General features: G+C 42.2%; 2 protein-coding genes across 8 annotated transcripts in view; both read right to left on the bottom strand.

The window, feature by feature from the left end:
* SH3KBP1 (SH3 domain containing kinase binding protein 1) overlaps positions 1-9,287 on the bottom strand; it is a 221,120-nt gene extending 211,833 nt beyond the window's left edge. For 2 of the 6 annotated variants that reach the window (XM_030476111.2, XM_030476113.2), the window contains exon 1: positions 8,703-9,287. In XM_030476111.2, coding sequence (XP_030331971.1) covers positions 8,703-8,706 — 4 coding nt within the window. In that variant the 5' untranslated portion in view covers positions 8,707-9,287. Of the gene's footprint in view, positions 1-7,873; positions 8,013-8,702 lie in introns of those variants that run through there. The other 4 variants (XM_030476109.2, XM_030476110.2, XM_030476114.2 and 1 more) reach the window with 3 other exon arrangements.
* Positions 9,288-11,909: 2,622 nt separating this feature from the next.
* BCLAF3 (BCLAF1 and THRAP3 family member 3) overlaps positions 11,910-15,412 on the bottom strand; it is a 36,819-nt gene continuing 33,316 nt past the window's right edge. For both annotated transcript variants that reach the window (XM_030476107.1, XM_030476108.1), the window contains one exon: positions 11,910-14,885. The gene's annotated coding sequence lies outside the window, so the exon portion shown is untranslated. The remainder of the gene's footprint in view (positions 14,886-15,412) is intronic.

Below are 15,412 nucleotides of genomic sequence, written 5' to 3'. Positions count from 1 at the left end.
AGTTACTAGCAAAAATAGCTACAAAGAACACATTGCCAACATTGAGAATACAGAAAATAACAATTAAATGAAGAAAAAAAAAAAAAATATCCAGTGGTATCAGACTGAGATTAATGACTGAACTAGTTACATGATCAGCTCAATACAGCAAATGACTTAGAATCTTAAAATGCGATGAAACTTAAATGTTACCTGTTCGATTTCATGAAACAGAAACACAACAAAAGCAGAGACCCGTATCAAAATCATTCAAATCTACTAGTTGGAGGAAGTTTACACCATTTGACTTAATATCAAACTATTTAAGTCTGAACCAACTCTAGATTTCAAGATTGCATAGCAATTAACCTTTTCTTTCCCACAAGCAATCTAAAAATACAGGTATAAAAAAAGCAAAGTTCATAAGCTACCAAGCCAGTGCTCTCGACAACTGTTGGCAGCTTGATGTTTCCTTGAACAAAAACTGAAATTGAAGAATAAAGCATGGCACATGCCATTAAGGAAAAAATCTTCAATATCATGAGGGCCAACAACTTCACAGGCATCTTTCATACACTTCTGGAACTGGAATTTAAATTTCCATTATATCAGCAAGTGAAGTTCCACACGCTTCTTGCTACCAGGCCAGCCTTTACAAGATGCAGTTTTCTTTTCCCAGTGAGTTGGACCATACCCGGCCTGGAAGCACTGGTGCACACTCTTGGATGTTCAGAAACATCCATTGCCAAACTGCTTGGTTGTGCACTCAAGGCAAGTCTTCTCAGGCTTAACTTTGACTAGAGGACTTCCCTATCTGCACCCATTTCTCCTTCCCTTCCCTTTGCCCAGCCATTTAAAAGATGATGGGAGCAAAGCTAAGTTCTTCTGGCATTTGGGGGTTTTTTTTGGTAGGAGTTGTTAGAAGGGGCATGTCTGGTTTGTGTGTTTATTTTTTAAACCTGAGAATTTAAGCAGAAATTCACTATGAGGGTGGTGAGACACTGGAACAGGTTGCCCAGAGAAGTTGTGAATGCCCCATCCCTCTAAGTGCTTGATGGGGGTTGGAACCAGACAATCTTCAAGGTCTCTTCCAACTCAAACCATTCTGATTCTATGATTCTAAAAGCTGGACATTTGTATTCAATGCAGCAGTTCTGCAGTCTCACTGAAATGTAGTACTCAGACTACTTCATAGGAAATTAAGATGATCTTGCCCAGAGTGAAAGGTCTTTATATGATATTTTTCCATAAAGCTCTTCATAACAATAAGGATGTAGTCATAAGAAATGGCTGATAAAAAAGAAAAAATATCTAGAAAATCAATCTCATCCATGAAACATTCAAATATTGCTTATAAATAAGCATCACCACTCTTCCAAAGCAGGTCATTAATTCTTACATTTGGAAACAGAAGGCCAAAGCTAAAACACTTTTACATACATTCTGAATTTGACAGCAAAAAGTTTTTTAAGCCTTGTCATAATGAAACCCCAGAACAAATGTATCTTTTTCTGGACACACTGCAGTTTCTGGTGTGCCCTTTTACAGTGGGAAATAAACAGAAGAGCATTAACAGCCTAGTAAGAGCTCAGTGAGACCTCACAGAAAGAACAGCAGGTATGAGAAAAACACTGAAAAATTAAGCTGAGGTCTTGCTGCTTTGCTGCTTGCCAGTTTTATATCTGCCACAAGGATATAAAATTTTCAATGCTGCACAAGGCTATCACAGGGGAGAAAAAAAAAAAATCCATTCTGCCAAGTTAGCAGAGTATTAAAAATATTTCTTGCCAGTGGTAAGGATGAATCAGCAACCACAGATAAAGGACATACTCAATTTAAACCTGTCCTGGTTTCATCTGGAATAGAGTTAATTTTCTTCCTAGAAGCTGGTACAGAGCTGTGTTTTGGCTTTAGTCTGAGAATAATGTTGGTAACACAGCAATGTTGAAGTTGTTGCTAAGTAGTACTTACCCTGATCAGAGCTTTTCCTCCAGTGAGGAGGGGAGTTTTACATTTGGCTCAAAAATGAGAAGTTCTGTACATGTACATTTATAATCTACTAGTTCTGCTACCTTTTAACTATTTGCTGGGGGTTTGGCTGTGTTGGGGGGATGGGTTTTGTTGGTTTCTTGGTTAGTTGGGGGGGTTTTAAGGCAGGTCACAAATTCACTTATTACAAACTACTTGTGGGACACAAAACACTTGAATTTTAACTATGAGCAGTGTGACGATTGAAAGCTAATTAAATATTCATAGATCATTTTGAATGGTTTGGGTTGGAAGGGACCTTTAAAGATCATCTAGTCCAAGTCCCCTACTGTGGGATCAAGTTGGGCCTTGACTTGCAACACATGCAACAAATCTACACTAACATTTTTGAAAAAGCATTAGTTCCCTGGGGAGTTGTGCACCGGTGCTGACTTTGGTCTTCAAATAAATGAACAGACTTACACTGGGTTTGGTGTGAGCTGGTTTCAACTGTCAGAAGTGATTTAGCTGCACAGTAGGTAAGAGTGAGAAGGAAATAAAGAGAAACATTTTCCTTCTGTACAATACTTCTAATAAAATTCAAAGGTAGAGTTCAAAAGGCACCTCTTTATACTGACACTATGGATTAATTAGAATTTGGGGAGACTTTTTTCCTGATATAACTGCTCAGCTTTCTGCACTACATTATCCTTGCTGTTAAAGAGAATTGTTTCAGCACAGACATAATTTCTGATCTCCAGCTATAGACAACTCTTCATCCTAAACCAGAAGCACCAATTCTCAATGACACCCCCACTGGAATGAGAACAAAGACATCCTTTCCCCTTCCACCACTCATCATCCAGGATGCTCCTTTCTGTACAGCAAAGTTATGTTAGGAACAAAGCGTAGCTGAGACATCACAACAGTCATCTCGCCACACAGCTTTTAAGTGGACATTACCACTGTATTCTCAAGAGCTGTTTTTTACTGATGCTTCTCAATTATCAATAATAAAAAGCAGGGGGGCGGGGGAGAAGTCGACTCCATTTGCTAATACAATCCATGGCTACTGAGCTTCAGTATTGCATATTTTCTCAAACATAAGGACTCAAAGCTTTTACTGTTTCCTCTCTGTGTGAAGCAGACTGTCAGCAATTACTTTTACATTAGCTGAATTACTGAATCTTGATACTCACCTCCTCTCTAGATCCCCTCCCCCTAATATATTCTTTCATCATTCTGCAGTGTACAGAACACAGATAATGCCCTTAAGCTACTTCCTGCTTTTACATCTAGGGAAAACATCCACTCCCTGGGTCCAGGATCTCATATTCTGTGATTTAAAAAAAAAAAAACAACCCAACCACAGATAGGAACCATACCATCCATCCCCATTTTTTACCAGCTTGGTCTGTAACAGCAGTATCAGAGCAAAACAACAGTTACCATCTCTGTGGCTGTTTTCTCTCCTTCGATCCCATCAGGGCTAACCTGCCTTCAGCACTTCAGTGACCTCTAACATTTCAAACCTGAAATTTCAGCTACTCATTTCACATTACCAAGCTCTCCTTTTTCTCCTCCTAACACATGCATCTCTTCCCCTTCAGGTGGGGAAGGAGTCAGTGCATTATCTACAAGGTCAATGCTGATCTGCTATATGAATTCTGATACACTGCTGGTAGAATGATTACCAGCAGTATTCTCAAAAAAGAAAGAAACCTCTAACATCCAGTGAATAGCAATTACCAAAGAAGCAATCTGAATAACATTACAGAGTAATTGTATCAATTGCATTAGCAGCAGTTTAAACAGAAATATGTATGCACTCTGCATTAATATCACAATAAAACTGCTTCTCAAGAAAGTGTTTTAATTATTACATATAATTCCTTAAAACTGAGTAGATTGAAAACAAACAAACAAACAATAAACACCCCCCCCCCCAAAAAAAACCCACAAGTTTTCTAGCAGCTCTACCATAATCTTCTATAGATGAATCTTTGATTAGCACAAAGAGAAGCAAAAATTCTGTGGCTTTAAGAAACCTTCTATTTTAAGTATCTTTTCTTTATCACACTTTCTGATCCAAAAGCAACAATTAATATTAAAAAAACAACTGTAATGTAGACACTGAGAAAGGAGCAAACAGAAGAGATGCCAACATGCAACAGACTGCAAAATCAGAAATTAATTTCAAAATTTTTTACATATACACACATTTATGTATTTTATATTTTTTATTTCAAACCCCTATCTTGTTCCATTCAGAAGGCAGATCTGACAACCTTTTATGACAGAAATGTCATTATCTTTTGATTGCTAGGGAAAAATAGCTTCATGCCAGATTTTTTGGTATGATAATTTATATAGGTTACTGAAAATATTTTATCGCAGTTTATGAAAACTCCACTTGAACTCAGATCATGAAGACATTCACAGGGTATATAAATATTGTCACCAAACAGCTGGAAATTTGATCTTGAACAGCTCCAACGCAACTGCCTTGTTGTGAGAAACAAACCTACCAATGACAACAAAAGAATTAAAATTAATAGTACTCCATATGAGGAGGAGAACAAAGACTTTTTACAGGTTGGGGAGGATTTTTATGCAACATTTTCTCTATAAAGCCACTTTACATCTGCTTAAAACCTCATTTAGAAAAAGAAAAATCAAAATGAAAAAATCATGCTAGTCATCTTTCTTATGATTTTTTCTTATTCAGCTGAAACTGTTCAACTGTTTTCAAGGATGACAAGAATGACACATGCTATTCCTATTTAAAAACATCTCACAGCTATTTTGCTGAAAGGATCCAAAATCTCCACCATTTTGGACAGAGAACTTCAAATTTGTCAAAGAGTTGTCAAGAACCACAAAACACACCTACCACCTGTGATTTATAAAACTTCTGCTAAGCTTAGGCCTCAAAGATGCTTCATTTTACACAAGCGTGTAATGTTACTAGAGTTTACCAGATAAACTCCCCCGCGGCTCCTGTTGCAGTGAGTGCTCTCCAAGTCATACCCCAGGGCCAAGCAGAAGTTTTGATGCAAGCGCAGCTCCTCCTTGCTGGAGGTCAGTCAGTGTGGCCCCACATGCAGGAAATGTGCTCAGAGTGCTCCCTCTGTTGATGTTTCGATAAGAGAGAGGGAGAAAGAGGAAGTGGCATGTCTGAAGCGTATAAAGAGAAGTAGAGGGGGAAAGATAAAAAGGTAGGGTTTATGAGGGAAACAGGGCAGAAGTTGAGGGCAGGGGGCAGAGGAGAATTTGGAAAGGGAAAAAATAAAGATAACTAAAGAAGGAGAAAAATGGGAAAAGGGATATCAACTGGAACAGAACATATCAGCCTCTCACACAGATTCTTGTGGTTGCATTACCTCTTGGTGTAACATTCCCTTGGTGTGCACAAACTAGCTGCGGTATTTCACAGCAAAGCATCTTTCTCAATCACTAATGGGAGACCATGCAGACAATAGTTGTCTGCCAGTATCGGCAATCTGACTGGTTGAAATGGCACAAGACTGTATCTCGAGCCAAACTCCTAACTATGGCAGCAGCAGAGGTGATCAATGTGATTTCATGTAAACAAAAGTAATGTGTCCTCTCTTGCCCTTCCCCAACAGAAAAGCTTTAACAAAACCTTGAAAAATATTAAGATGAAAAAATATTGATGATTAAAGAGCTTATTTATAACCCAGTATTTACAAGCACTATGATGAAGGCTTCAACTGTTTAGCTTCGTAGTGGTATTATTATACAGACCTTACGAATAAGAAAAAATCATACCTCCTTTAATGCACCAAACTGTGCTCTGAAGGTGAGCAAAGACTGCACAGCAGGAAAAGGCTCTTCCTTCATCTACTGCAGAAGCTGGAAGGTGTGTCTCGACTGACATAAGTAGCTATGCACTGGTTGTTTCAGGATGATGGCAGTTAAACACTGCTCTTAGACTCTCTAGACTTGTACTCTTGTGTTTTCCAAATTTGATAAGCAGCACATTGCAAACCAGTTTTTCCCCAGGTAGCCACCATACCTTCTTTTTACTTTGCTTTCTGGAACTCCAGCTTCAGGAGAACAGTCTGATTTGTGGGCATGAAAAGCTCTTGCAAACGAGACTGAGGAGTTCTCCTACTATATGCAATTCTAAGTAGTCTTGAAAAAGAGAGAACAAACCAAACCAAAACTAAAAGCAACAACAAACAACCAACCCACACACACATACAAGTCCCCACAAAACACCACCTCTTCATTTCTCAGACATTTAAGGAGGGGGACCAAGCTTGTTCCACTGCATTCACAATTACCGTTAAGATATTTGCCTTGCCCCCTTTTATGTTTAGAGAACTACCACCATTATTTCACAAGTCCATTCCAAGTGTAAATTAATTCACTTTAAGGTACTCTACCTATAATGTCATAGAATAGCTCATAAAACACCACAATAAAGCTGTATTTCTTGTAAGGTTTTCAGTATATACTGTGAAAAAGCTTTAATAAAAAGCTGAATTTTAATGTACGCAGATGTGTAAAATACACATGCACAAGGTTGGACTAATAACAATATGCAGCTCCATATAGAAAATATAAATGGTTGAAATAGAAGGCATACAAGTAATTTAAAAATAAAATATTTGAAACCTTAACAGTGTGTACACAAAGAATTCACCTATTCTCTTCTGCATCTAAAATATCTTTCAAAAATGCTAACAATGTTAAAAATGTTTTTTTTAATAAAACTCTGTTTTGATTTGGTATCTCCTAGAAAGATCTGGCTTCCGTACTGCTCCTATCTTCACTTCCTTGCACGATTTTTTCCATTTGTTTTTAAACTACAAGAATCACTTACCATTTAAAGATATAAACAAAAACTAAACCATATCTGCCTTCCTTCCACTCCCATTTTGCAAAGAGAAGTCTGACTGAATCACAACAATTTGGGAAAGTCATTATCCAAATGAGTTTTAAAGAAGACAGATCATGGCCAGCCCAGCGGAGGGAAGGGTGGGTAAGAGGAAAAAAGATGGCCTTCACTGCTAAGTTACAGTACTCAAAAACCTTCCTAGAGCTCTATCAATGCAAGTTACTTCACTGGTCCTTTGCTTTCCTTAATCTTTTGTACCATGAAGCTAAAAAATGGTAATATTTGGACTACAGATTAAGCAGAAATCAGAAAAGTCTTACTGTATCACAATACAAAGTCAATAAGAAATAAATGGACCAAGTGGGGATAAGAAAACAACAATAATAATTGGGAAAAAAAATTAATTCCAGTAACATGCCTTACTGAAGACAGATTTTGCTCAGCTCAGCAGTTACGCATCATTAAAGCATCTATGTTTAAAATCTTATCTGTTGCTACAGAAGACCGAAGTTGGGAGAGCTGTGTCAGCTAGCAGGCAAACCATCCTTAACAGAGTCTTCTACAATGCTCTCTATAATTAAGTGTGGCGGTCTGGGCTGCTGGGCTACTGTCAGCAGTATCAGAGTTCTCCCAGATCAATATAGCTGAATGAGCTGCATAGGGATGAACGCATTTCAGCCTGAACTGGAGAACTAACTGAAAGTCAATATTGGAAAGCTAGTACTTAATCTTGTAACATGCAGGTACAGGAGCTGCACATCGCTTTGATAGTATCTTGCAAAGTAACCTCTCAAAGAACAAAGGGACGATTTTTTTTCCCTATTGTATTCCCAATGTCACTGTATTACAACAGGTAAAATTGTGTAAAATGTCTGCCCACGTACGGCATTACACTTAGTCGTTTTAGCGATACTGCTCTCAGGTTCCCCCACAGTCCAACAGCATTTGTGCTACCGTGAGCATAGCGGGCAGCCGAGGACATCTGAACGCCGGTATTTTGGAGCACCGTTCGCCACTGCCTTCACACGCCGGTCAGTGGATACACCCAGGGCTGCTTACCGACAGCAGGCGGGTTCTTTTGTTCCCTCCAAGCCATCATTTTCCGCCGGGCACCGTGCTGGACAGAGGGAGCCGCGGGCCAGCGCTGGTCCAGCGACGCGCCAGGGCGCATCGCTCGGCCAGCCCGCGCCTGGCACCGCCGCCGCCTCGCCCCGCATAATGGGACAATTCATTCCTGTCGTCACCCCTCCCGCTGCCCAGGCCCCCCTCGCCGCACAGGTAGCGGGCGCTGCCCACCCCGGGCTGGGCAAGCGGGCGCTGCCTCTTCCCGAAGTCCGCGGGAGCCACCTCACGGGCAGCGGCTGCCGAACGCAACCGCCCCCCGCGCAACGGCTCCAACGACCACCGCGCAACGGCCCCAACTGCCGCCCCCTTCTGGCGGGGCGGTACGGTACGGCACGTCCCAACGGCCGCCCCGCGCCCCCCCGCAGCTCTCCCCTCAGCGGACGGAGCGCAACCTGCGCGCCCAGGGCGGAGGCCCCCCCTCCATGGCCACCCGGCCCCACCACACCCCAGGCTGCCCGGGGTGGCTGTGCCCGGCGGGAAGAGGGTCTCGTAACCCCAACAGCCCCACTCGGGATCGCCCACCGCGGCAGCCCCGAGGGGCGCCCGGCCCTCGCCCCGCCGCCGCAAACCCCGACCTCTCCGCCTGTCACATGAAAACAATTACTGACTCCGCCGGGGGAGGGGAGGAGAAGTTAAAAGCCGTGAGGCGGAGGAGCGAAGGCTGGCGGCGGGCAGCTCCCTCCCCGCCGGCCCCCGGTACGCACCCCACCCGCCGGGCAGCCTCCACAGTACCGGCAACTCGGAGCCGGCAGCTTGAACTCACCCATTTATGTCGAGCTGGGCTTTGCCTGGCGGCGGAAACAGGCTGAAAGTTTAAGGCGGGTGGCCACGGCGAAGGGGGCGAGAGACAGCCCGAGCCGAGCCGCCGCCGCCGCGGGAAGAGGCTGCTGACAGAGCCGCTCCCTCCTCCGGCGGCCGCCGCTCTCAGCACCCGCTGCAGCCGGGCTGCATTCTGCGTCCTGTTAGCAGCAGCACCTCGGCTTCCTTCGGCATAGGTATCGTGTGTATGAAAAAAAGAAAAAAGGAAATGAAGCGAGAGAGGGGGCTCAGCCTTCAGCTCCTGCCAGCCACCTGGGTCCCCGCTGCCGCCGGGCACAGCAGCCCGCGAGAGAGCGCGGCCGAGCCCGGGCGCCCAGAGGAGCAGGCTGCCGAGCCGTGGGGCCGGCCGGTGCGGTCGGCACGGCGAGGGTGCAAGGAGGAGCGAGCAGCTGGGTCCCCCCTCGCCGCGGGCGGCTGCTGCCGCTGCTGCTGGTGGAGCGAGCGGAGCGGCGCGGCTCAGGCGCTGCGGGAAGTGTCGCGAGACTGCGCCAGAGCCGCTGCACCGCCTCGGGCCGCCGGGAGCGGCGGCGGGGGAAGGAGGGCGGGGAGGAAGGAAGCGAGCGGCGGTCCCCAGCGGGGGCTGGGCCGGGCCGAGGGAGAGGTGTGCCGCGGCGTCCCGGGTGGGGGGAAGGGGCGGCTCCCTCCGTCTGCGGCCAGGAGTCGTCGGGCGGGTACGGGGAGGCACCGGGGGCTCGGGCGGGGCAAGGGAGGGGAACGGACTCGCCTTACTTCGGTGCCGGGGAGGAGGGAGGACGCTGTGGGCTCCGGGCACTGTCTCTGGGAGCGGGCGGCCGCTCCCGCGCGGCGGGACAGGCGGGTACCTCAGGGTGCTGCCCCCGCCTGTCCTCGGGAGCCGCTACCTGCTGCAGGCCCTGCCCCGGGGCTCTGCCTTCAGAGCGGCTGGGAAATGCGACGGCCGCTCCGCAGGTGCCCCTCAGCGCGGCTCTCCTGGCCGTGAGGGAAGGGCCCCCCCAACCCTTTATACGCTTGGTTCTAGAGGGCGGGAGGCAAGGAGGAAAGACTAAGTAAGATGAGATGAAGAGTGGTGGTTTGGTGGTGGCGTTCCGGGGGAAAAAAAAAAAAAAAAAAAAAAAAAAAGCGGAGTCACACATGAGCAGCTGATTGTTCTTTTCGGGTATTGCAGGAAGATGTGAAACACATGCTGCAATAAAACTGAGCAAAAGGGAGAGCCGCTTGCGTAGATCAGTAACCTTTCTGGATAGAAAAGCACCTGATAAGGCCAGGGAGCCTTATTCAGCGGCAAGTCTTCACACAGGTGAAGACCGCTGGAAGAAAAAAACTACACTAGTGGCAGAGTAGAAGAACAGATGAGAAACTGTAAGCTGGTATAAAAGATAAAGTATAGGTAACATCTACAGCACAAGGACCTTCGAGATTAATGAAAGGTTGAGCAAAAAAGCCTGGCTGAGCCTCAGGCTATGAAGACAGAAAACTGCCATTATCCACAATTCCTCACTGCGTAAGGGCATTTGACCTCTATTACCTGGAAAATTGAGAGGATTAATTCTGGGAAGGTAACTAACAGAAGTACCAGCTTTTACTTCAGTGTTATGACAAACCAGCTGAAATTGTCAAGTCAGTTTGACATGTTATTTTATTCTGATTAAGTAGAATTGATGCAACCAGGTTTGAAAAGGAAGATGTTTCTGTTGTTAGCATGGTAATTTTAGATTAAGTTTCACTTTCTAGTGCTCCAGTTTCATAGCTTAAGGTGGAGTAAGTGGTATAACTGAATAATTTAGCTGGGTACATACCAGCACCACTGTTTTTGTAAGAACCATTCAAGGCTGGTAGTAAAAGTGATAAGGAGTAACACAATGTAACCTTATCACAATGCCCAGGAGAAAGCCAATTTGATAGTTATTTCAAACAGATTCCCAACTATCACTAAAAATTCTTGTATGGGAATTTCCTTGCTTTCTCAAGTAAAGCAGTAATACAGTACAGCAGGGTGTCCTTTCCAGGAAGTGGAAAAAACTCATTGTAAACTGGGGGCAGCATTGTCATAGTACCTCCAAGACTTAGCTTCCCATTGTTCCTAAACCAAAGAATTTCTGTAGGACTGATCTTGTGTTCCTGTAGAGCCTACCCCACAGCTGGGGTTTCAAGTTAACATTACCTTTGTGGGAAAAAAAAGAGTTGAATGAATACACCTCATGATGGCATTTAGTAAAGAAACTTCTCTTTACCTGTTAAGAAATTGCTCAGAGAAGCTAAAGAGATGGTTTTAATGTGGTATCAATGCAAATTAGCAACTTCATTCTCAAGTGACATGCACTTTGGAACACGATCAGCCACATCACTTCTTAAGACTGTAATCTAACAGTTGGGAAGCATGATTATTAATATCCCCCCAAGTATCTAACTTTTTTTCCTGAGGGGAAAAAAGTAACAATGCCTCCCCCTGTAGCTACTCTACATCACAGTAGATTTACCATACATGGAGTTTTGCTGTACTACCTAGTTCAAGGATAATAACCAGGTTAAGACAATTAATATAAAAAAGAAAAAAATTATTTACATAAAGTGAAGATCAAGACAGATTTAGATTATGCAAGTTTAAGTAAATAATGGGGAAATTTAACTCTTTTCCTTTAATTAAAATACAAGTGTATTATTCTTCTAGCTTCACCTTATTCTCCCTCCACTCTATTAGGGGTTCTTATTATTAAACTGTTATTCTCACCTCATACTGATAATACAGTATGAACAGACCTCTTAAAAATGCACATGGTTTTACTGAACGTACACACTACCAAAGTTAGCCAAGCAAGTGTGCACCTTCTCCCACCCTGCGCCTTTACAGGGCAAGAATCAGAATTCAGTGGAGACGTTAAGGATTTTCAATGCCATGGAGGAGATAGACATATCTGCTTTCACAGATTTTGTTACACAGCATCTATTCTGTGCTAGTAATGAGGGGAGACTCATATTTTTGTGTCTTTGGAAAAGGAGCTGCTTTTTGCCAAAAAAGGTGTAATTAAAATGTAGATCAATACTTCAATAAGTTATAGAAGCATAAGTTATATATAAAAAAAATAAAAAAAAAAAAATCAATGGCTACACAGATCAAGTAGAATACTCTGAAAGTTACACCAAACATTAATAACTACTGAATCAAATCACTGAATTATAAGTAAAAATTTTGTGAAAACATTTATTGTCTGTAGAAACAAGATTTACATTGATTTTATATAAACTATGTTAAACATACATATAAACATACCTACATCTTAATATATACTTATGAATGAGGATTTTAGATATGAGATAACATTGTCAAGAGCACCGTTGTGGACGCCAAAGACTACAGACTTAAAATGCATTTGCATTTAACTCCATCTTCAGTAGTTTAAAAATGTCATTTCTTATCCACACTTAGAAATAATTACATTAAAGATTTCTAACACTGTGTTTGTATGTGTACACACGTGCACATACACACATTAGAAGGTCCTTGTGAAACTACAGTATAAATAACATCAATGTTAATATATTCCTTACAAGTAGACATCAGTCCACATCCTCATTCAATTGGGGGGAAAAGAATTCCTGCTATTCTTAAACAAAATAATGAGGCTTTTTTATTCCACGAAGAGCATACTCAAACAACAACTGTTTCCACCCTGTCTCTTCCCTCAACAATAAAGATATGAGAAGCCAGTCACAAAATGAAAGCCATCTACTACATTATTTACAGAAAATGAAATATTAAAAGACAGCATGAGATTTAGACTGCTTAGACAAAATTCAGAGCAATGAACAGTGAACAGAAGAAAACTGTATTCAAGTGGCAAGCAGCATAGAGCTATTAAGCCACGTGGCTGAATACCCACTCAAAACCCCCTCCCAACAACAAAAAGCATCAGGCACAGAAGGAAAGGGCAGGTGTTATGACTGTAGTTTTCTCTGCTCTGAACACTAAAAATTTAGCTCCTCAAGCTTGAAACAGAACACTCTTTAAATGTTCATCACTACCATTAAGGTCTATTAAGGAGTCAAGTGTTACAAGTAGGCTTTCAATGACCTTGAAATGGCTTTTATTTTTTTTTCTCCTTCAAAAGGAGGCTGAAGAACCTCCTATCTTCAAATCTTGCAGCAATGGAATGAAGTCTGTCAAGGGCCAGAATAATGTGCAGAAACATCCCTTCCCCCCCCAGGTTCATTCAGATGCCAGTCTGAAGTCTTTCTTCTAGAAAGCTCTCCCGTAGAAAACTTTGCAGATGGCTGTTCAAATGTTTAAGGAAAGGCAAGAGGCATGTTTCTACACAGCATAGGAAAAGATCCCTTTGGAAAGCAAGGAAGTTAAAGAACTCCCTCTATTTACAGTCTCTAAGGTGAACACTGAGAAATCAACTCTCTCTTTGCTATAATCTTTAATCTTCTCCTCCAAGCAACTCTCACTATCCATTTCCAAGACATGGCAGAAAATAACTTTCCAAGTTTTGAGAACCCCACCTTTTTTAATGCCACCAAAGTGTCATCTTGGTTTTTATTTTGTTTTTAAAGCAACTAAGTTCATATAAAGAAAATTCAGCATTTCACTCTGAGGCCCTGGGAGAGAAGGCAGCAAGTAAGCCATTAACACAATTGGTGATCAGCTGAATTTACTCCCATCCTCTCTGCTATCAGTTACCTGAGTTGAGACAGTTCTATCCAGGTCTCAAGGCCGTCTAAATCCATCAGGTAAGGTGAAACATGAAAATAATTGCTAGAGTTAAGGCAGGCTTGTAGAAGCTTTGTAATGTGTTGCTTCTTACTAGCCCCAGAATTTTGTTAACCTTGTGAACTCGCATCAAAGTTTAAAATGAGGATTCTAACAAATCTATGTAGAGATTAAATGGATCATCAATATAAATGCTAACATCACAACTTACTATTTCAGACACTTATAAGGAAGACTCTAGTCGTATTAAAGCCATTGCATTTTGGATAGCAATTAAAAGAACATTTCACATGGGAACAATTGAGTGACATGAGCATTTAACAGCCATTTCAAGTCAACCAAAAAGAAAGGCAATTCACATTTATATTTTCAACGTATAGGACAAAGCTAGAAAGCTCTTAGACAATCACATTTTTAAGTTGCCCTTCCAATGCAAATGCAGTGGCAGACTTTACTAGCACAAGCGACGCTGTTTTCCTTCTGAGACTTACACATGTATTTAAATAAGTAGTTATTCTGATATCAGTCCATATTCCCATTAGAAACAATGGGATAATCAGGATATTACTTAAGTCTTTGTACAGGTGTTTTCTACAATGCAATCACAATACAGAAAGGCACCAAGTTATTCAAGTAAATAGACCTTTCTTCTACTTAAGACTTTTTCTTGCGCCTTCACAACCCAATCAGTAACTTCAATACACTGCTCTCAACAAAACGTATTCCAGTACAACAGAACTTTTCTGTGCTACAAGCATAAGCAAGCTGATTTGTGTGTAAGTATATAGACACAAGCCTCCAACTCACAAAGATATATCTACATAGCAATGTCTCATACCAGATAGAGCTGATGCCTCTAGCACCTAAACCAGTCACAGAATTCAACCTTCGTATGATTTTTATAAAATACAGGAAGTTTTATCATCACAGAATCTCAAATTAACAAAGTAAAGTTATCAGTAAAGAATGTGATTTGAGCAAATGGTATCACATTAAATAAAAGCTAAAGCAACTGAAACAGTTACTACATTTCATCATATGACATTCATCTTGGGACCGAGGGTGGGCAAGGAGTGGGGGGAGAAGTCAAGGTCAGTAAACATGCCAACAAACCCTGCTTGTAATATGTTGCTCACAGTTGTAGAAATAAAAAACAAAGCTAAACTGTTCAAAAACAAAACAAATCAGAGATACCTAGTCATGCACAAGTAAAATAAGAGAGCACAAAATCAGAGAGGAGCCAGTCACATTTCTAAACCTGGTTAAAGCAGCATTAACTGACTGAAGCCCGACTACTTCAGCATTACTTCTAAGCAGTGTTAGCAAAACTGCCATGTCAGAAGTTTCTTCATATATCCACTTTTCCCATTTGTTCAACCATGAGTTCTCTTCCAGGCTTTAATAAGAACACTGCAGGAAGCTTACAGAAACAGTAGTATCCTGTTGAATAAGACAATATAGCTTCAGTAGTTTGTCCTATATCATACATGGTTTCACTTTTTACATGTTTTACAGTGCTTCAGCACATTCAGGAGCAGTGGGAATAGCTTGATGGCAAACTGCCCTCACCTGCAGGGTACCTGCAGCACTCCCCTGTTAGCAGGCTGCTCAACTGCAGCTACTCCATATTTGCTTTGGGTTGACTCACTTATTCCAATTCCTTACTTTCGTCTCCCTGTAAATCTACCCAAGATGTTTTTGCCCAATTTGTCACTGACAGCAAAAATAAACAAACATTTTATCATCTGTGGAAATTTTCCTGCCTCAGTTTGACCAAGGAATTCCTTTCGGTTAGCTTCCTATCTTGTGTATGCATGTCAAAGTTACTGAAAAACTAGCTGAATCGTTGTTATTTAAACTGAAAACTTGGGGTTTAGAAACAAACATCCGGTGTTATTGTAGAATGACCATAACACTAGCGAATGTAGCACACTTCCTGCCTGCTTATTCCCCATGAACACTAAGCA

This window comes from Strigops habroptila, chromosome 2 (genome assembly GCF_004027225.2).
Source record: "Strigops habroptila isolate Jane chromosome 2, bStrHab1.2.pri, whole genome shotgun sequence".
Classification (NCBI taxonomy): Eukaryota; Metazoa; Chordata; class Aves; order Psittaciformes; family Psittacidae; genus Strigops; species Strigops habroptila.
This window is presented reverse-complemented; position numbering and strand designations above follow the sequence as displayed.